The sequence below is a fragment of the Mixophyes fleayi genome, chromosome 1 (assembly GCF_038048845.1).
Source record: "Mixophyes fleayi isolate aMixFle1 chromosome 1, aMixFle1.hap1, whole genome shotgun sequence".
Lineage (NCBI taxonomy): Eukaryota > Metazoa > Chordata > Amphibia > Anura > Limnodynastidae > Mixophyes > Mixophyes fleayi.
Genome location: NC_134402.1, coordinates 365,465,190 through 365,487,568, shown reverse-complemented (window position 1 = coordinate 365,487,568; position 22,379 = coordinate 365,465,190). Strand labels below are relative to the sequence as shown.

The following is a 22,379-nucleotide window of genomic DNA, read 5'->3' as shown; positions in this document are numbered from 1 at the left end:
AAACGTTACCTTAAACATAGATGGACCAGCTACGTTGTTTTTCCTCTAAAGGTAGCTATATCTAACAGAACCACTTAATTTGCTTCTTTACTTTGAGTTACAGCTATAAATTGATAGCCATATCAGCATTCAGCCACTTCATCCTAGCTCATTAATTAATTTACATTGACAGGGTTCAAAGTACAAACAAACAACTTTGAATGATACAGTAGCAGGGTTTTTAAAAACAAACAAACAAAAAAAAACCAATGTCAAGTTGAGCAAGTTTTTAGGTGATTCGTATGTATTTATATTTGTGCATCTAATGATCAAATAGATCAATAGACTGCATTCAGTGTTTCTATTGATTCTGAGACATTAAAAATATATAATGTAAAAATATAAAATTATCAATAAAATGTAATTTATTTGTGATGTGTTGAACCATCTTCATGCTTAATCTATAATATATGAAGTTCATTCTAAATTAAAATTTTATTGGCACTAAATTGTCAGATTTTCATCACCTCTATAATTTCACTTTATTACATACATTAAACAATAACACATTTAAATGACAGTCATGTTGGCTGCAATATATTTGTTCTCCACTAGATGGAGATATGTGCTTATACTTCATCACAAAATAGTTATAGGAATTTTTAGACTATAGACTAGAAGTGTGTCTTACTTAACCTCTTTGCCCAAACAAAGGTGTACACCTGCATTCCCTTTGCTAGATTTGGTTTTGTAAATTTACACTGTGTTTACTTTTGCTATAGTGCAGGACCAGCTGTAAAATGCACACTGTGAATGGAGTAACAAGTTTCAAGTAATAGTTAATAACACTAATGTCCCATCCATTTGTTGTTTTTAGCTTTTAATGCTGCATTACCACCTAAGCGGCATCTTGCCCCTTTAAAAAGGGGTGTGTGAGCAGGACCAATAAGAAGCCCCAACATCTATAATTGCAGCCTCTGATTGGTCCCTCTGCTCATACACCTCTCCACAATACCACACAGCCCCAGTTTTTGTCCAGGGCTGTGAAATAAACCATTGAGCCCCAAAGTCAGCTCCATGCTCCGAAGGAGGGGAAGGTAATGCAACTTCACATTTATAGTTCTAAAATACTGCTCGGTTGAGCCTCATTTGCATCTTAAATTAGTTATAAGAGTAAGGGTACATCAATACTGTCTTTATTAGATGTGTCACTCTTGTGTGATTGAATGTTCTTCATTACATTGGTCGAAGTATTCCTATAAATCATACTTGCCCACTTGCTGTCCGGAAGGCTCACAAATTCCGGGTAGGTCTTCCGGACTCCCGGGAGAGCAGGTCTCTCTCCTGCATCCTGCCCACTTCCAAGTGAAGTGGACAGAATTGGAGCCTCCATGACGCAATTCGTGGTGAATCAATGCATTTTGGATCCGCCCCTTCTGCAAAATGCCGCTTTCGTGTGACTGCATCGTGGGGTGGGGCCTAAATGATGTGATTCCCCTTATGTCCTCACACCCTCCTCTGGGAGATCCCAGAGGGGAGGCTTGAAAAGTATACTATAAATGTGCTTTACTGTATAAATGGGGTCCGTAAAGTGCAAATGCTTCCCATTGAAAGTATATCCTGAGGTTCATATTCAATTCTTCTGAGGATATATAAAATGTAAGACCTACTAAATAGGAAATATCCCTTTTTCACTCCATGATATTGATTTAATTATCTTGTCTTGCAAAAATACACTTGTTCTTGCATGTGGGTGCAAAACCAGGTGCACAAGTGTAAAAGCCCCCATTCAACAAGCAATGCCACGTCCCACCTGGCTCTTACCATCGCTGATGCTGAATGTTGCACCCACGCATGGTACTTATTTACACTGCTGGGTTGATTTATCAAATCTTCTAAAAATATTATAGCTATCATTTATCTAATTCTAGAAAATTATAGCTAGAACGTGATTGGTTGATATGGGCAATGGCTCCACTTTTCCAAGGTTTGATAACTCTACCCCAGTGTTTTAGACAAGAGTCGCATTGTGTAGCAATACTCTGTACTTTGATTGCATTGAAAAAGAGGAACATTTAAGATTATTATTATCAGTAATGTTTGATCTATTTTACCTTTTATATCCAATATGTCTTCTGAATATTTACTTACCGACTTTTGGTGGCGTATATGTGCGGCAGTCACTGGACGGTCTGAGTTCCATGTAGTATTGGCAGTGATCTGACCACAGGCAACAATAATAGAAACTGATGACATCGTACAGCCAGTGAGAGAAGCCTGGTACCCTGGGGGGCTTCCTGTATGGCGGGGAGCCCCAGTCATGGCCTCGGTCAGGGGTGCTGCCCCCTAGTGAATCACTGGTGAGAACTTGGATACCTTTAGCATCATAGCAGCACTGCTGCCCCGCTGCATATTTAGGACTGAGGAAAGAGAAACCAGGTGGATTATATGGAGCACAGATTATATTTCTTCTCTAACATGAATACTATGTCAGTTTATATAGTTAGTTTTCATTATATGTGTATAGACCAGTGATGGCTAACCTGTGACACTCTAGGTGTTGTGAAACTACAATCCCCAGCATGCTTTGCCAGAAGATAACTAGCTGATAGCTGGCAGAGCATGCTGGGACTTGTAGTTTCACAACCCTGAGTGTCACAGGTTAGCCATCACTGGCATAGACTGTTCATCTGATCCATCCCAGGCAGAGTCTTACATCTGCTTGCTGGATGCAGAAAGCCCTCTCAGACATCATTTCAAGCAATGCCATTACTGGGTGATCCCACATGCAGTGAGAGGAGCAATGTTATCCTATAGGACTACTTTCTGAGCCTGCAATAAATTCTACATCATGGAGTGAATACGTTACAGTGTAGAGATTGCCAAAACACTACTAGACTTCTCTGGAAGTCAGTGCACTGAACCAATGCCAGGAAAATGTGTAACTCCATTGAAGATCCACTTAAGCCCTTCCTTGAGCTCTCTATAACTCTGTAGGCTGGTGCCAAAAATCCGCCTTTATATTTACACAAACATGATTTCCATGTGCTATATTTTGCCATGTACTTCAAGTTATCCTGTATCACATTGATACACATACATTAGCCCAATATTAGCGCATCAATACACTTTGCTGCAATAATCATTTTTTTATTTGAATTGTCAGTTAAATATTACCCTTAATTGTTAATACAGCATAGAAGATCCCTACTTCATAAATAAGCACTGGGGGATACAATTATATTAAATATCATAAAAAAGTACACACTTTCCAGCTACACTTCAAGAAATTAGTCACATCCCCCTCTTCAAAATGATTGTCTTACGCATTGTGTGACTATTTTTATGTGTCACAACAGTTTCAAACCATTGGGCCTGATGAGAAAAGTGTATTTTATTTGTAATGGGGAAAAAACAGTTACACCTAATATTCCAATAATTTCTGCACTATTTTCTTATGCCTTAACTGGGCTCTGATTCTATTAAAAGTGGCCCTCAACATGCATGTATTGCCACAATGTAATAAAAAATAGTAATAACTATTAGCGTTCCATTGACTACATTGGGCTAAGAATGCTAATAAAGTGCTCTCAGACTATTGGAGTTTTTTTGGAACTCTTAATACACTCCTAAATCACCCTTCATTCCCTTGCGCAGGAGTATAAAACAAAATAAAAAAAATCTAGAAGCTCCTGTGAGCACCAGGTACAGTAGGTTTTCTGTTTCACACTTCTGGATGGGGCGTGAAGGAAGAAAGGACCTTTAATGATTATATAAACAGAAAAAGGTCTGAATGTAGCTTAAGACACTAACTAAAGTTGTGTTGATGAAGAACAAAATGCTTGACTAGCAATGTGCATTGATTATGCTTGCTCTGACATCACTGATCATGTCTGTGTGAGTCCACAAATCTGTACAGATCCTTTCTACTAAGCACAACCAAACCTGGAGCTCGGGCCCAAGCTTCTGCACTGTTCCAGAGTAATGACTGGAGGGGGAGGGCAGAGTGGAACAGGGCGAAGAGGAGATGAACAGCAAAGTGGGCATGGGTAATTCATGTTTTGGGACCATTGCCGGGTGGATTGGCACAGATTAGGGTCATAGCTGAGTGTCCGCATGGAGTGCTGGACGCTGACATTGAGGAGGAGTAGCCGGCAGCTTCTTACCTGTGAAGCTGCCAGCCAGGCGCCACACTGCCACTGAGGAGCAGAGGATGCCACCCCCACCTCTTGCCTGCTAATATAAGAAGTGGTGATGGTGGGGGCGCAACTTCCACAAGGGATGGCGCTATTTCTCAAGGAAATAGGCACAGCCTACGGTGCCGCCAGAACTAGCGCTGGCACTGTCCTTGGAATACAGTTATTAGTTTATTAACGTTGCCTGGCATTAACATAACACGTGATTGTTCTATGTTCTAAGTCATGTGTATGAAGTGAGAAGCATTAAATGAGACTGATATAATACAAACATTGTTGTCTCATTTTTTTACTTGATACTTTTATATTTATAAACTATATTTTAACACAGTATACTTGTTTAGGTATGTTCAGTATCAGTAAAAAATATTGCACTGAGTTTCAGAAAGTTGAACTTTGCCAGTGACAAACAACGTACCTGCCATGGATGCCTCTAACACAGTGTACAGCCCCGGGATGGTAAGTACAGACGCTTCCCGCATCTATGTCACATCCGTAATCTGGCTGAAATATAAAAGGAATGAATCAATTAAGACAAATTCTCCTGCTATACTGTGTGTGGTCTAGTTTTACATATATTTATATGTTAACTGAGCTTTGTGATGTAACCGGTTGGACCAAAGTGCTATTACTATGTGCAGAATGTTATATTGTTAATGTTAAGAATTCTTTTTGCTTCAATATATTCTGTGAAATGCCAGTTACTGCACAAGTGGCTCATAAAGTATAAATCCATCTTTAACTAATATCTGTACAAAAGCTAATGTTTGCTCACAAAATGTATGTGCTGTATATCTTTGTTTGCTTGTGCATTATATTACATCAGATATTTTGCAGGCTGGTGTAGTCTGCAAAATATCTGATGTAGGCAGGCTGGTGTAGTCCGCATTGTAACTGTAGGACATAATATGTAGCTGTATAATTTAAAAAAAATGAGATGTAGATCATTGCTAATTATACGGATATGTGAGCTGCCCTCATGCAACTATTTATTTACAATAGTGAATATACAATGTAAGAAACAACCTTGGATGACTACAAAAGTAATCCATGGTGATTGATTGATCCAGGTTTTAATAGGTTATAATAGATTGAGTGCTAAAATTAAAAACATTCATAATATACAATCAAAGGGGTATATTTACTAAACTGCGGATTTGGAAAAGTGGAGATGTTGCCTATAGCAACCAATCAGATGCTAGCTGTCAATTTATAGAATGTACTAAATAAATGACATCTAGAATCTGATTGGTTGCTATAGGCAACATCTCCACTTTTCCAAATCCGCAGTTTAGTAAATTTAGCCCAAAGTATCTTTAGGGTAAATCCCAATTATCACAATAGCATAGATACGTACTAGAGTCAAACTTACTACCTACAAAATGCAGCAGCGAAGGTCAGAACCAGCAGTTGTCTCTCCATGCACAGTGCTACATTTGCATCTCTTTAAACCCATAATCTGCAGTTCTACAGAAATAGCCACAAGAATGATTTGTTTCATAAACAACGTACATGAAACCTGCCAGTGTCTGCTCTTGACTGTGCCAATGTGCATGGGCAATCGATGAGCTCTGAGAGAAAGTCAGGGAGCTTCTTGTCACTTTGATGCCACTTTAGACATTTATCATGTGCCCAGCTAGTGGAGTCCCGGCGGAAGTCTTCACTTAGGTGCCAAGCCATGGCATGATCCACACTCCATATGGAAAGGACATCCCTGCAGAAAATAATCTACTGTGATCACAGAAACGACAAGCAGTTAAATCTATTCTTTTACAGTTATTTTTTTTCCATTTATTTTTTATTCTGTTCCGCCAAATGGTACAAGGTTTCTTGTCTAAAAGTAATGTACAGTCCCTACTGTAAATATCCAAAAGGGTGTTTTTTAAAGTAATGTAAAATGAAAGGACACTGCAGGGGTGATACTAGTTTTCCAACCACCATTATTCCAGGTCCTCTTTAAGTTTGTAATGGGACGGACGAGATGCTTATATGTATTGAGGTTGGGTAATACATAGAAAATTGCATCATACCATAGTGACTGAAAACAATAATATCTGCTACTTGTTTAAAAGGGGATTTGATTCATCTGAATGATGTGCTCTAGATGTGTTCCAGCATTCTTGGACCAAGCTGTATTATAACATGGACCATGTGTCAGACAGACAATATGTACATTGTTACTGTAAGAAATACAGTGATTCTCCCCTTCCACGACTGATAGATGCAATATAACAAAACAGAGCAAGCACATCAATTTTCAAACATAAAATTGAATATAATATATCCAACCTATAAGGTTCATATACAAGTGCTTGACTGCAGAGCGCCAAAAAAAGCCAACTAAAGCAGCCACAGGGAACATTGCTCCATATGGCAAACTCCTGCTTGTTCAGATTGTAACACATGTTAGACTTCAACACGCTGCAAAAGGAACTACACTTTCTAACGCACGCTGATGATTAGAGCAAGAACGTTTTCCATAGGAAGCAATGTTCCCTGTAGCTGTTCTATTTTGCCTCTGGTTTAAGTATGGCTTGACGGCTGTTAGCAATTCAGAGACTCAGTAAGGGCATAAGAATAAGACAAAAATAATATTCACTGCAGAGAGCTGTCACTCTAATATTTTGTGTGAAGCTTCTTCAGTGTATTAATGTAACCTTTACCCTAGAATTTTATAGACACAACAATACTATTGTGACACAGACGTAAATGTTACCTCTCCCCATCCGCATAGTGATCTGGCACTATCCTGAGGCTCCCAAATTCAAAGCTGTTATATGCATCTGCTGCAGGTTTGGGGGTGAAGGTATAAGTCCCATTATTGACAAATCCATGTACCAGTGTATACAGATATTTCCAGGAAGGTGTCCAAGAGCTAGAATAAGGTTCTCCTGGTAGTCGCAGCAGAATAAACACAAATTAGAAGCAGGAATACAAAACTTGCCTTTAAAATAAAGTAAGAGAACTACGTCACAAAAATAATTTGTACTATGAAAACTACGTAAAATCCTTGAGAGATTATATTATGCATTTAACTTTAGATCAGGGATCCACAGGGAAAACTCCTTGTGGTTACAGACAAGTTTTGGTGGCTGCAAAGAAAATGTAAAGACTCATGCTTAAACTTTTCAAAGAGATAACTGCACCAGACTAATGTCATTTTTTGCCTTTATTATGTTCCACAAAGCATACTATATAGCTCATGGCCACGTTTGTGATATGCCACAGTAACCCCGGTTTGATAGCTACAATTTACTAGTATATACTGCTTAACCAGTATCTAAAATCCCTATTTGTCTAGTAGACTAAGCTGCACACATGTCCAGTAAACAGCATCCAAACTATCAGTATACAAGGCTGAACCATTATTCTAGTAGAAACCACCCATATACCCACTCTCCTAAGATCTCTCACCCCTGCTAATGCTCTAGAGGGATGTATGTGCTTCCTGTCTCTGGAGTTTAGTGAACTCCTGTTGGCTATTCCTTGAAGAACAATCAGGTGGCAGTGCTGGCTTCCTCTACTGTAGCCACTCCAGTGCCACACTTTAAACTCTTAGTTTGTGGCTGCAGCAAAACATTCCAGTAGGCTATGGGCAGCACAATGGCTAAGTGGTTAGCACTTCTGCCTCACAGCGCTGGGGTCATGAGTTCAATTCCCATCCATGACCTTATCTGTGTGGAGTATGTATGTTCTCCCCGTGTTTGCGTGGGTTTTCGCCAGGTGCTCCGGTTTCCTCCCACACTCCAGAAAACATACTGGTAGGTTAATTGGCTGCTCTCAAAATTGACCCTAGTCTCTCTCCGTCTGTCTGTCTGTGCATGTGTTAGGGAATTTAGACTGTAAGCTCCAATGGGGCAGGGACTGATGTGAATGAGTTCTCTGTACAGTGCTGTGGAATCAGTGGCGCTATATAAATAGATGGTGATGATGATGATGGCTGTAATTATGGTCACACCTCACAATATATCTAAAGACTTTATTTGACTAAAGTGCTCCTATTATATATATGAGTTTTGCCTATTCTTAAGTACATGAGAACAGAATTCAGTAACCACAAAACACAACATAAAATAAGTGTTGTTATAAAAAGGGTAAGTCCTCTTATTGGTGGACAGACAGATATGTTGCACATACTTAAATAAATAAAAAGATTCTCAGTAATTTCAACTTTTTTTCACCTGATTCCTGGTAGCCCCAGACTTCAATGTTGACTGATTTCTCTTTGAAGGTACTTGAATCCCATGTAACAGTCAGAGTGCCCCTGGTATTTGGGGTGCCATAATATTGCCACTTAGTTTCATTCACTAGGGTACATTTTTCTGACTCTGACACCTTCCCAGGATGCACTGCATTAACACAAATACAATCAGTTCAAAATACAAACAAGAAAATTAGTCATTAGAAATGGTATTGTAGAGCGACATACAAATGGATCTTCAATGACTGTTCTTATTGGCCATATCATTTGATGACAATTACAAAAACCAGTGCGCAGAAAAAATATGTGGTTACCCAAAGCAACAAATCAATCAGACATTGAATTTTATTGTATAAACTGCACAAGAAACATAACAGTTACAGTCTGACTTGGTAACATCATATTTTTCTTCGTACAAGTTTTCATACATGTCCCTGTGTCTGTCAGGGGTAATTTTTTAGCTTAGGTGTTAGCAGGTGGCAAGGAGATATTATAGACCAGGGTATATGTGCAGGGCCGGATTAAGAGAAGGGAGGCCCCCGGGCTAAGGATACTGTGAGGGCCCCCCCCCCCCCTCCATGAGCCCAAATGAACTTACCTCTTCCGTTGTTCCACTGCCTGTAGCACTTACGTGGCGCACAGTAATCTCCTTACTGAGGAGATCTCGTGAGTGTGAGACTGACTCATAGTCGCACTCTCACAAGATCTCCTCGGTAAGGAGATTACTGTGCGCCGTGTAAGTCGTACAGTGACAGTAGGCAGCTAACAGCATAATATTTGCTGTTGGCTGCCTGCCATTCTCCTTGAACAGGTGACAGTCGGAGCCAGGGGCGGGGACGCCCCCGACCCGATGAATGTCGGTGGGCCCCCCAGCTGCCTGAGGCCCCTGGGCTGTAGCCCCTTTAGCCCTATTGTTAATCCGGCTCTGTATATGTGTTAGTAGACAATAGAGTACCAACCATTATGCACCTTTGTCTCAGTGTCTTACAATGTACAACATGAAACATATCCCTAAATCCCGCTATATTAGTATTAGGATGAGAGATGATACACAACCTAGTACAACTTTTAAGAATGCTCTGTAATTGATATTAACACCTGATTTAGTCACCAATAAATTAATTTAATCGGTTACTCATTAAGCTGCATGTCAGGAATTATAAGGCTGCAAGAGGTTAAGAAAACCTCTCATAAATATATTTTCTGCATTGAATCAAGTCCTGATATTATTAGTATTAAATAGAGAAATCAGTAAATGCTGACATAATGCTCACACAATGTATATGTAGACGATACTGCTCACAAACATATTACCACTCATTAATTCTCTACTAATAACTTGTAACTGATAAATATTTGGTATATGTCAGAACTCATAATGCATTTTTTTAAAGTATTTTAATCACTGTAAGTAGCTTAGACTCAGCCCATAAAATATTTATGGATACATTATCTTCTTGGGAAATTCATGGGAGCTTTATTCAGGAAAACATTTACCTTGTGTTCTGGGGATTATCTTATGCTATATAGGGGAGAATAGTAATCAGCATATGTATCAGTGATATGTTACATGTTATAAACTGGTTTGTTGAGTGATCTAGAATAAGAATAATGTTTTGTTTGAGTCTCTGTTGTCGTAAATGTTTTGCTTTGAGTTCATCAGCTGTGTTTCCTTTTAAGTAAAAACTTCATACATATGCCAGTTTAATTAATTATGGGCAAATTTGTAAGGTTTTTTTGGAGGGGCATAAGACGTGTTGTGTGCTTTTGCGGTGTATTATGTAATAATGTGTTCGATGGGCGTACTAGTTGGCAGTTGCACTGACATTGGGTGTGTTGTTTAGTTCAAAAACATTTACAATAAATTGTTGCATTTTATATTTGTTTCAGCAAAGTATAATAAGTGGTTCTGACGTGTCCAGTTATAAGGAGAGTGAAATTTATTGGAGGGCCATTAGATTGATACAGAGCCCTGGTCAGACCAAGTGAGATAAAAAAAAAATGTATTGGAGAAACCATTTATCAACAAGGAGATTGTCTGCTCTATGATATGTTATGTCAACTGGGAAAAAAAATGTTTTGCCATGATTGGAAGGGTATTGTGTTCTCCGAATATTGTGGATTTCCCATTCTTTAAGCAAATCGGAAAATGTGTCTAAAGAGCAAGACTGAGTAGTGTTGAATTTTTTCATTTCTGGGATCTATCTAGGGAAGAATTAAGGAATAATTTGAAGTCTCTTAAAATGATCAAATGGCAAAAAGTTATCATTCAGACGTTTGATAGATTTGCAGCTGAATTGGGACAAGAGGATCACAGGTGAATACAATGCTAATCACTGAGTGTTGTGTGCATAGTATAACCAGGAAGTTTCCTTGATGACAGGTGATGTCATGCAAGTGTTGGGGTGCATACCTGCGGCTATGAGATCCGGTTGGTACCACCACTTGTTAACCATTGTTACACTGATCTGGTTTCCAATTCTGCCCATGCATTGTTGTCTTGTAAAGTGTCTTGGAACTTGTGGATGATATTATCTCTGATTAGATTGTTAACAATGACTTTTGTTGGAAAACGGGATTACCAGTCTGCATGGTGGGAGACCCCAATTGTAGAGAATTAAATGGCTGCATAGCAGTAAGGGTAATAAATGTATGCCAGATCACCAGCGGGATTCTGGATATATACAAGTAAATGCTTCGGCTTAGGTGTTGTAAAGTCTGTTAGTCAAAAGCTCCATTTTGGAGAAGTCATATCTTTAAGAACTCCTACAAATATTACTACCTCTATTTGTAGGAGTTCTTAAAGATATGACTTCAATTGCAAGTTAGATGTATATTACAGGTATACCCCTAATGCAAGTGTTATTTCTGTGAGAGCAGTGCTCTAAATTAGTTATTTTTCAAGCCCAACTGCAGCCTCACTGATCTAAGTCAGTAGAATCATAGTCATATTTTACTGAACTGACTGCTGCCTGACCAGAGCTCAGTCACACTGTCATCATTCGGATCAGTGCAAAGCACCACCACCTATAAACTTATAATAGATAATAACTGGGACAAAAGGTTTGCAGAAGAGGAAGTTATCCTCTATGCACAAAGTCTTGATTGAATAAGGCTGCATCATTGCAAACTCTCTTCTGTCACCGAGTCACCCGATAACATTGTTAACAGGATGTCTCTGGGGGTTGGTTATGGCAAAATAGCGGAGGGCAAAAGCTTTGTATGTATGTGTACAGACAACTGTGAAGGAGATCCGGACACTCGGCCAAGTGGCTGAATCACACTGTGTATAGGCAGTATTGTTCTGGGATGATCTACACTTAGCATATTCTCTTCTGTCATGTGACCCAATATTACACAACAAAGGATGGCAGGGGCCCAGCTGTGCTTCTAAAAAAGTTTCAGTAGCAAAACTGCTGACAGTTTTCAGAACATATAGATATTTTTCAAGAACATATAATACTAAATCAGTAGTTTATTACTACTTAATTTACTCTGTACCACAGCGACATTTCTATGGAGTTCCCACTCCTCTAAAGCCCTCTCCAGCTACAATCCACCTACTAACATCTGCTCCCTCCTCACACAATGCCCAACAATACACACTAACATTTCATAGTTATAGTTTATTATAGCTATATTTAATCCCTTTGGTCACGAGTACTACTAGTACTACTAGAACTACTATACTACATAGCACCCTCTATGTTCTCTTATATGAACCATGCTGTTCAATTAGTCTCAACCCCATCTTGCAACGCTAAGTGGGTATTTTTTGTAAAGTGCATTGATTCTGCTGTACCTCGTTAATGTTTAAGAGTTTTATTGTTCTAAATGGGAGAAATGGAAAGGTTCATATAATTACCTGATAGCCAGGTGCCAGAGTGAGGATATGTGTTTCCTCCATCCACAGACATCTGAAACGGAATACGGCCCGTCTCGTACAGTAGTGGGGACACACAGTGCGCCCTCCCCGTTTCATCCACATAACCGTTTACAAGGATTTCATTATTAAACCTGAGAAGGATAACAGGGAACTTGTAATGTACAGTCATCTAACTGCAGAGGTAAAGTAGTTTTCCTCAGGTGAGGGTGTGTGGATAATGTTACATTTTGAGTGGGTGTTTGATGGCCTGCAGCAGACAATACGGCAGTAATTAACATTGGGGGCAGTGGCAGAGCTACCATTGGTGCGGCAGTGCCGTACACTGGGGCCCAGGGAGATAATGGGGGCCGCTGTGTGGCAGATGCAGAGGGTTGGGGGTCCGGTTACCTCCCCCCCACCTATCTGCACTGGGGCCTACAGCTTACTAGTTCCGCCTCCGATTGGGGGGGGGGTGTGTACTTTCTATATAATTCTATTGTCTATGGGTTTCTGTAAAACCTAGAAAAGTAAGATCATGTCTCACGCACCCTCTAACCCAAAATGCTAACACATGTGTCTGCTTCAGAGCTCCTCATGTGAAAAGTAAAGATTTTACGGTAATTCTTTGTAAAGTACTCAGATATGCCTGGATAGCGACATGTGACAAAGGTAATATTTTCATCATCCACATTTGTGCCATGATAATATAACATCTAGGTAATACATACACGGCTTTGTCATTATACTAGACGTAAGGGAGTGTAGCTCTTCTACTACAAAACAAACTGAGAAAACAATGTCTGATAGTAGCCCAAGTAGTGTAAACATTTTAAAATGATGCCATCTACACACTGTTCTCCGCTTTTGGTGCAAAAGTCAAGACACTACCTTTATTAATTATTTATTTAACATTATATAACTTGTGATGGGTGCATTTTTAACTCTATTCAGGTATACTGCATTTGTGTATTACTGCAACATCTGGATGGCGTGGCTCAGCATTTTTTATATTGTGTTTGCATTTCTATTGCTTTTTTAGCATTTGCCTCCAGTGCCACTCAATCTGTTGGTTACAGTATTTATGTAACACTGCAGTGGTGATGAGAATGCTGTAAATACCTTTTGTAAGTATTGTAGATCTGCTCTTAGTTTGGTAGTGTATAATGTTAGTTCGCCATCTACTGGAGACAGATGAAAAACCATCTCCAGTAAAAATCAGACATATTTCTAATTGCAATTGCGCCTTTTACTCACTTTGTCATTTTTGGAACTTGTTTTGGAGTATGGAAACAGAAGGGTTGAATGTTATATTTACTGTTATTTCTAACACAAATAACAAAATTTGACAAATTTATAGAAGGGCAGCAACATCTCCATTGATATCAATTCTGCTTTCAGTGGTATTTTATCTGCAAATGTGTCAATATAATGTATTTGAAATGTCCCTCATCATGTTTTTGTTTTTGTTAATTTTGTAAACAAGCAAATAGTTTTAAGCTACTGTCAACACTGACTATTGTGACTGCTAATGGTAGTGAAAATGCATTATATTCAAGAAGATGATGATATTTAGAACCAGTGCACCTGCTACATCATTGTATTCATAAGTTACTGTATTGTAAAATGTTTGTTGTGGCATATGTTTAACTTTATTCTCTGGTTAATTAAAGCACCTACAGCTAAGACCTATATGGGTTCAAATAACTGAAAAGAGACACTAACTAAAATTTCTCTTGTTAGAGAAAAGATTAGCCAGGTCCTGCAAGAGACCTGCATCGTCACAGGGATTGTGGCGATGCAAATACCAGAACAATCCTTCTTCTACTACCTCTGCCTTAGAATGGAGATAGAAGGCAAAATTTAATGAAAAAAATGCTTTTTTGTTATTTAATTAAAGCATTTTCAAAGCATTCAATCTGCCTTTGAATGTGTAACATTTCAATAGCATTTTCATTGCCCCTGCTGTGCTAATGGAGTGAATTACCCAAGACTACTGGCAGAGTGGAATCTATTTCCAGAGGGCAGTCATCAGGACTGGTGACAGATAAGCGGTGTTTGATTTTGGTATGCTTATTACCATTAGGATATTGGGTGAAAAGGAGCACCTACTATTGGCACTACAATTGGTTCTAGGATTCTTATTGTGCTATATGGTTTTGGTGGTTAACACAGATTGACATCCACATATCAAGCATCTTTTATAGTTGGTATATTTAAACACATCGCTGGGTGTAAGCCACAGGTTTAATTAATGTTATGCACTAGTGCTGGTTTTTTCATATTCTGTTGTTCCTGGTACATATTTTGAGATCCTTGATGAAGTCCTGAGGAAAGGTGTGAGGACCAAATTTGATACGTTGAACAAACAAGCTATTATCTGGTAAGCATAATAATTACCACCATACTTATAGGTTCTGGTTCCAATAATATTACACTATGAGGCGCCCTGCCTTCTTTCCTTTCTAGATATATACATACACAATAGTGGTGGGTGGCAGAGGGGGGTGGGGGGGCGGAAAGAACCATTTTTTTAGCCTAGGGCGGCTTTAACCTTTAATCAGGCCCTGCCCCTGCTTCACATACCTGCATTTCACCTCTGAGCTGGTATTGAAGGTCACATTCATGATGACAAAGTCTCTTCCACCCATTATTAGACCAGATTCTGGTGAAATGCGGACACAGAATGTTCGGTAATCTGAACAGCAGGTGCCGAGATTCTCACAGGTTACATGGCAGGAGCATTGATCTACAACTTGCCCACATTTACCTGAGCATTTGCCGGCAACTCCTATAAGACAGAGAGAAACACATGTTACAATATGACATAACTGGTTTACTAACTTTTCACATATATTTACACACCACATACTAAATGTCCAATATCCAGCAGTGAATGGCTTCACCACTAACTGCGATAAAGCAGATCTGTTACCGAAAAGCTGATAGTGTACCATATGTAAATGTTCTACACAGCAGTAGCATAAGGTTATTGCTAGTGTTGGATTAAAGAACGTGAAGCAAAGAAAACGGAAGAGGAGAATGGAGACATGGAAGTGAGTGACAGATCATGCATGAAAGCACAAGGTCCATGGGCTTTGACACTTTAAGAAATTGCATCTGAATAGTAGCACACAGCAGAAGGAGATAAATGGAAGGTGCAAAATGATATTGATATATTGTATTCAGTCCACATTAACAGCAAAAAATCCAGCAAAATTAAAAAAAACACAGCAAAATAAATAAGACATTTCTATTCTTTAACAATTGTTATTTTAGCTATACATTTCAAACAGCACTGCTCATACCTAGAACACACCGAGCTTGAACTCCAGACCACGTTCCATCAGGAAGGCACATCCGCTGCCTAGAACCAGTTAACTGAAAACCGCTGTTGCAGCTAAATGTGATGACGGAACCGTTGAGATAAGTAGTTCCAGTCTTTGTCCCATTCGCTGGTGGAGCGTGCCAGCCACAGGAGACCACTGACGTTAAAAGAAAACAAAGGGTTATAAGACTAGTTTTAATACAGTATATAATAAATAAAAACATATAAAGTGGATGTCTATTGTGACAGTGGATTCGGTCAGGCTCATCTTTGGCTAACATGTCCATAGTTAGTTCTGAGTCCTCTATTGTATGAAGAACATACCTGGGAAGTCAAGTTCACTGTTCCCACCATCCCTATTTGTATCAGTACAGAGATATGGACATCTCTGACAAAACAAGTTTGAAAACACTTCAACCAGTCTATTCCTCAATTCTAACAAAATATGGAGTATAACATGTAATTTTTATAGCCCTGTTTTTGTTCCCCAGCTCACCAAGTACCCCATGCAGTATCCAACTACATGTGGATAAGTGGACATTGTAGCTATGTCAATATAAGAGAATTCTTTATTCCATGTTACCCATTGTAAAATTGTGTTTGTTGTTATTGCAGTGATGCTGTTAATCATAGTTCTTAAAGTGAAGCCAGGTAGGTTATGGGTAAAGATCAGGTAGCAGGATAGAGGTGAGGGGCTGTAAGGGGTTAATTTCAGTAGGGGCTGACTGCTATCCTATATATCCAAGTGGGGGAGGCAAATTAGTATCCATTGTCCTCCACAGGACCAGTCCAAACATTTTGTCTAGAACCCAGCAGGGGAGCCACTGTGGAAGAACAAGTCATCTCCACTCTCCCTCGAACGCCTGATCAAGCACCCATCAATGTTTAAGAGGGAGAGAGCCAGGGGTTTGCCCAGGGAGGGGAAGGCACTGTGGAAATTTGAGCCTGGATATAAGGAACAACTCAAGGGGAGGAAGGGATACGGATTCTGAGGATTGATTCCTGGAAGGTGCAGGGTGGCTGGTGTTGAGTTACGGCTCTCTACCAGTGGACTACATATACAGCTAAGAGAGATCCATGGGTCTTGAACTCTGCAATTCAGGACAATCAGGTAACTGTAACTTCTTAAGCTAGTGGGGTAAGGGGCAGATGATGTTGTGAACCTGCCTGCCATTTATTTAATGTTGTATTTAATATTGTAGTGATTGTTTTTATTACAATAAATGTATTGTTATACTTTCTAACTGCATTTACCTGAGTGACTATAGGAGCCTTAAAAGGTAGGTAGAGTAGGCTTCCCTGGCATAGTAAGGCACCCCTGGGTGGCCAGCTAGTGTGAAGTAAGTAGAATTGGGCCAGTTAAACCAGGTATCCTCACAAAGGGCCTGAGTCATTAAGGAGAGCAAAGAAAAAAAAAGGACTAACTTTGCACCTTGGCAAAACCATGTTGCATTGGAGGGGGAGGCAAATTTAAAATGTGGGGACAAATTTATAGTTGGGGTATGGCATATCCTAGATCAACACAGCGACATAGATAAATGTGAATTTAAAGCGGCAATGTTCCAAGGGCTAACTGTATTAGTTAGAGATGTTCACTGACTCCCCGTGTTCTGGTTTTGGTTTTGGATCTGGATTAACTTCGTGTTTTGGTTTTAGGAAAAAACGTCCTTGCGTGTTTTTGTTTTGGATCCCAATTTTTTTTCTAAAATACCAATTTTTTTGCTAAAATCACATATTTTTGCTTCCCTCACCCTACATTATTATTAACATCTATAGCACTAATTTCAATTAATTTGCAGTCAATTTTGACCACCTCACAGGTCACAATATTATTTTCATACACTTTCAAACAAAGACTGCAGCGACCTGGCTGGATGCTAAAAGACAGAGCAACAACACAAACACACGGCAGTTCATAGCACATCTAGGAAACATTGCCACACAGTAGTGGCAGAAAAGAAAAGCGGTGCAAGATGGAATTGTCCTTGAATCATGAAATCAGTTATGGTTTATTTGACCTCTCCACCCATTCCTTGGATAACTGTTGTAATTCTACAGCTAATACATGGTGACAAGTGCTGACCCTCTCCGGGATGCAGGCTTTTATCAGACCAAGACCAATCCAGGGTGCCAGACAATACACTAAAAAGAGCCATTGTAATTCACTGCAAAAAGAAAGTTCATCACTGAGCTTTGAATCAGCCCCAATTCCCCAAAAATTATAATACAGTTAGGTACTTTCCACGTAAAGTGCAGATTGCAAACACTTTGTGTAATACTGATGAAACAGCAGCAAAGTGGAAGGTAATAAATATACACGTCTATTTAGACATCCATGCTTACATTACTTCTGCAAGCAACGTTGTTCTTTGTTAATAAAACTGTTGTCTTTATACCATTCAAAAAAAATAAAAATAATACTCCACCATTCTTTGGATGTTGATAGTTACAGGTCTTTTTTTCTTGACCAAGGTGAAAGGTGTTTCCCTGACCTAAAAAACTATGTGCTTTAACATAGGCTTTAGCATGAGGTTGAGGGATTACTATCATCATGACTGGTTCCAGCACCTGCTTGGTGCTCCTGCTCTTTTGTGTACTGCTGTGAATTCATTTTGATAACACAGTACAATGTGACTGCAGATTAAGAGCAACACTGACAGCCCTATTATTTCTATTTCAGCAATGACAATTAGCAATGGAGCTCTCCTCTTTGTATGTTACCTATATAACACAGTACAATGTGACTGCAGATTTAGAAGACCAAGCCTGCCAGACTTATTATTTCTATTTCAGCAATGACCATTAGCAATGGAGCAATGGAGCTCTCCTGAATGTCACTGGAGACTTTGAAGAACACTAATACCCCTCCTCTTTCTTTTCTACCTATGACGCTGCCCAACTGCACTAGAGACTGTCAAGAACTGTGCTACCCCTTCTGTGTCCCTCTGTGAAATGGCGCTGGATCACCATGGAGCGCGGTACTTATAGAACTTGCGAGATCCGACGACAAAATGATGACGTTTTACCTCATGTAGGGATTCTGGTTGTCAGGGTTTTGTAACTTGGGAAAACATACCTAACCCCTATAGGGAGACCACCTCCCAAATGTGTAGATTCCAGTTTGGCTACATCAAACAAGTAAAGGATAAATACAACTATACATAAGTTATAATGTATTGCATTTCAATAGTATGCTCCCTTTTATAGACATCCAGCTAACACATTTTCTTTAGGTGTCTGTCAAATACCCCTTCAGCTTCCGACACCACCCACCCATTGTCATTCCTTCAGTGACACACCCCTAAACTATTAGAACCATACCACAGTCACACCTCCTGAATCTGTAGTGATTATAATTGATACCCAAAATGCTGTAAATAGCACTACAGAAGGAAAATAACTATAATTTTCCTCTTTTACAACACTTTAAAATCATCTGTGTGTGATATGCTCATTTCAGTAACTTTGCTCATACATTTTTTGATGTCCACATCAAGTGGTATGAGAAAATACTTATCATTAACCCATCACAGTGAGAGATCTGTGCAAGCTTTTCCCCAAAGGTGAAATTAAGAGACCAGTGTTAGTAACTTTTGAATTACTTTTGAAAACTATTAGGGTTTTATTTTCATATCATATTGAAATAAATATCCTTTATTTGCATTATATAGGGAATATCTGAAAAAAATGCAAACCATTCTGTCCTTTGCTTTTATCATGCAGTTATTACAACCCTTCAAACCTACCTGTACATGTAGTCATTGATTTCTAATGTGTAGGATATGAAACATGTGCAATCCGATTGTTCTTTGTGTGTGGGCCATAATTACGTAAATGTTTCTCCAATAGGGGGAACGGTATTTATTTTTTTACTTTTATTACAACAAAACATGTTAACATACTTTGGACCAACATGTTCTGAGCTGTTTCCTTCACAAAAAGATTTAATTCACAATTTTTTTCACCAAACTCAGACTCCTGATGCACTCATATTAATAGCATGAGTGGGAGTAGTTTCCTATTACTGTTTCACTTTATTTGGCACCCAAATGGCAGTATGAATTTTATGGCTAGATCAGACTTCAGGTCACATGGGTTTCCTGTTTTATCATTTAAAAACTACAAGAGCAACATCAACTACATCATATAACGCAGGGTGACATGACTACATCCTATCACATATCCCTATGTAGGAGCATGTAACATGTTGTGTCATTGCAGACTCTATGGAAGAGGTGTTTGGGGTTTTATTATAACACAAACCTCTCTCTTTACCTGCAAAAACACTGTGTAAATGTTACCAGAATGGCTAGAGAAAACTGCCCAGGACTAGGGAGATACCACAGTGCTTTATGTGATCACCTGGAACCCGGATGCACCTGAAGGAGGAGTCCGCTGAAACACTGTATTGTATTTTGTACCCACTTGTCAAAGTGATAATGAAGGGCTTATTGAATAGATTTTATACATTTCAAGTTAAGTGGGTTACTTTTTTATTATTTCAAAATTGTGGAAACCCTATATATTCTATAATATAGAATTGCATTTAAAGCCTACGTTAGAGCAGGGTAACATATGCTCTAACACTAAGGGCTAGATTTACTAAGCTGCGGGTTTGAAAAAGTGGGGATGTTGCCTATAGCAACCAATCAGATTCTAGCTGTCATTTTGTAGAAAGTACTAAATAAATGAAAGCTAGAATCTGATTGGTTGCTATAGGCAACATCCCCACTTTTTCAAATCCGCAGCTTAGTAAATCTAGCCCTAAGAGTACTGGAGACGTGCTCTAAGATACAGTGTCTCTCACTAGGGTTTTGGGAACCTTTGAATTGGCATCTGCACACAGTATGCGTCTGTGCTGACACCTCATAACTCTCTATAACTGAGCTAGGTTTCATCCAGCTTGCAGAAGTTTTAATCAAGGTCACTAACCGTGATTAAGAGCAAAAGCGCCGGATTTATTAAAGGCCAAAATGCCAGTAAAAAGCTGAAAAACACAATTTCACAAACCACCACTTTACAAATCGTCCTCCTGATTTTTAACATGCTCAAAATACAAATAGTCAGATCTACTAAGCTGCTGTTTGACAAATTGCCAGACAACCGACCAGAATAAAGAGGTGGTTGTGAGTAGGGATGAGCGGGCTCGGATTTCCCTAATCCGAACACCCCCGAACAGTGCCGATCCGAGCCCGATCCAAGCACTGTTCGGGGATTCCCGCCCGACGCAAAACTCAGAACGAGGCAAAGCGTCATCATCCCGCCGTCGGATCTCGCGAGATCCGGATTAATATTATTCCCCGCTTCCAACAAGTCAGTGTATACAAGTAGCACACGAATTTGCGCCTCTGTGCATGCTCATTGCCCATGGCAACATCGGGAGACGCAGATACACATCTGCATAGAGAGGAGGGGCGGCCGGCCGGGAGTTACTCCTCATTACACCACAGGACCCAGGACAACTGTACTGCAGCATGTGGAGACCTGAACACCAGACCAGGGTTACTCTGGAAATACACTCCGGAAATAGGTCAGTCAATCCTGCTGTTTTCGGGTACCGTTGTTTGGCAACCACCGCTTCTGTGTATGAAGTCACTTTTCACTCTGACCACACACAGCAGTTTTGGCTATTGGACTCTATACAGCGTGAATTTGTATTTGGGCTACTGTTTATTCAGCTTTTATGATCTTGGTATATTTCAACCCTTATCCGGACATATAGACTCTTGGAAATCTGGCATTTGTGCATTTTGGACTTATGGTCATACGGAGTAACTAGTGTTTAAGACGAGCTTTTCAGCTGCAGCTGTTTCAGTGTTTATACAGCATATCTTCCAGGGCTCAGTCTCTGTTATATACAATCAACACCAATTGCATTTCCTCTATCTACATTTGTGTTAACTTGCAATATCATATAATATCATATAATATAACATTTTCCTGCAGTAATAAAACTAATTAAAGCAGGCATCCATCCTCTCACTACTCTTTAATGAATTATAATGAGCTCATTAATCTAGTCACTTTCTTGTACTGAGACTATTGGCTGGAGGTCTGCTCAGACTTTTCAGCACTCCACTCAGCCTTTCGAAATTGGCAATTATTAAAAGCTGTAGCTTTTTGCTTTTTGTTAGTCAATGTTCTTGCTACTGTATTAACCGAAAAGAGAAACCTCAGTATAAGTTCAGTTTCAGAAAGTCTTATTTTTCCGAGACTGTGGTGCAGTGGTCCTTGTCCGTGTTGCATGATTAGTACTATGTCCCCTCACTATACTTAAATCACAAATGTATGTAATTAAAAGGAACAATCATTACCTAGATAGCTACGGAAAATACTTGTTTATTACTTGCCATAAAAAGGAATGTTTTCTGTTTATATGTCAGCAGTTGTGCACATTATTGAGTATTTTAAGTATGTCAAGATTTTGAGGGTGTTAAAAACAGGTAAATTAAATGGAGATACAGTGCCAAAATAATTTTATTTTCTTTCTTTACAAAATGTATACTAATGTTTAGAAGAAATTGTATGGTAAATAAAATAGTTTCATCTGTTCTTTAAATAATCCTAAATACTTTCTCTAAATAATCTTGTTATGTTAACATGTTAAGGATGTTAAAAGCGTTCTGTAGCATACAAGGCTCCTAACAATGTGGCTTATTGTTGCAACAGGGGGGGTCCAAACGAACCAATCATTTCAGCCACAGTTTTGCAGGCCCTGTCGCTGAAATGATTGGTTTGTTAAAGTGCACATGTCCTATTTCCCCAACATCAGGGTGGGTGGAAGGGCCCAAGGACAATTCCATCTTGCACCTC

General features: G+C 39.3%; 1 protein-coding gene across 4 annotated transcripts in view; it reads right to left on the bottom strand.

Moving 5' to 3' along the window:
- SUSD2 (sushi domain containing 2) overlaps positions 1–22,379 on the bottom strand; it is a 181,700-nt gene that overhangs the window by 77,690 nt on the left and 81,631 nt on the right. For all 4 annotated transcript variants that reach the window (XM_075178545.1, XM_075178544.1, XM_075178547.1 and 1 more), the window contains 8 exons: positions 15,547–15,723; positions 14,825–15,029; positions 12,242–12,393; positions 8,357–8,524; positions 6,892–7,066; positions 5,688–5,889; positions 4,594–4,679; positions 2,131–2,399 (listed from right to left, as the gene is read on the bottom strand). In XM_075178545.1, the coding sequence (XP_075034646.1) occupies positions 2,131–2,399; positions 4,594–4,679; positions 5,688–5,889; positions 6,892–7,066; positions 8,357–8,524; positions 12,242–12,393; positions 14,825–15,029; positions 15,547–15,723 (1,434 nt within the window). The remainder of the gene's footprint in view (positions 1–2,130; positions 2,400–4,593; positions 4,680–5,687; positions 5,890–6,891; positions 7,067–8,356; positions 8,525–12,241; positions 12,394–14,824; positions 15,030–15,546; positions 15,724–22,379) is intronic.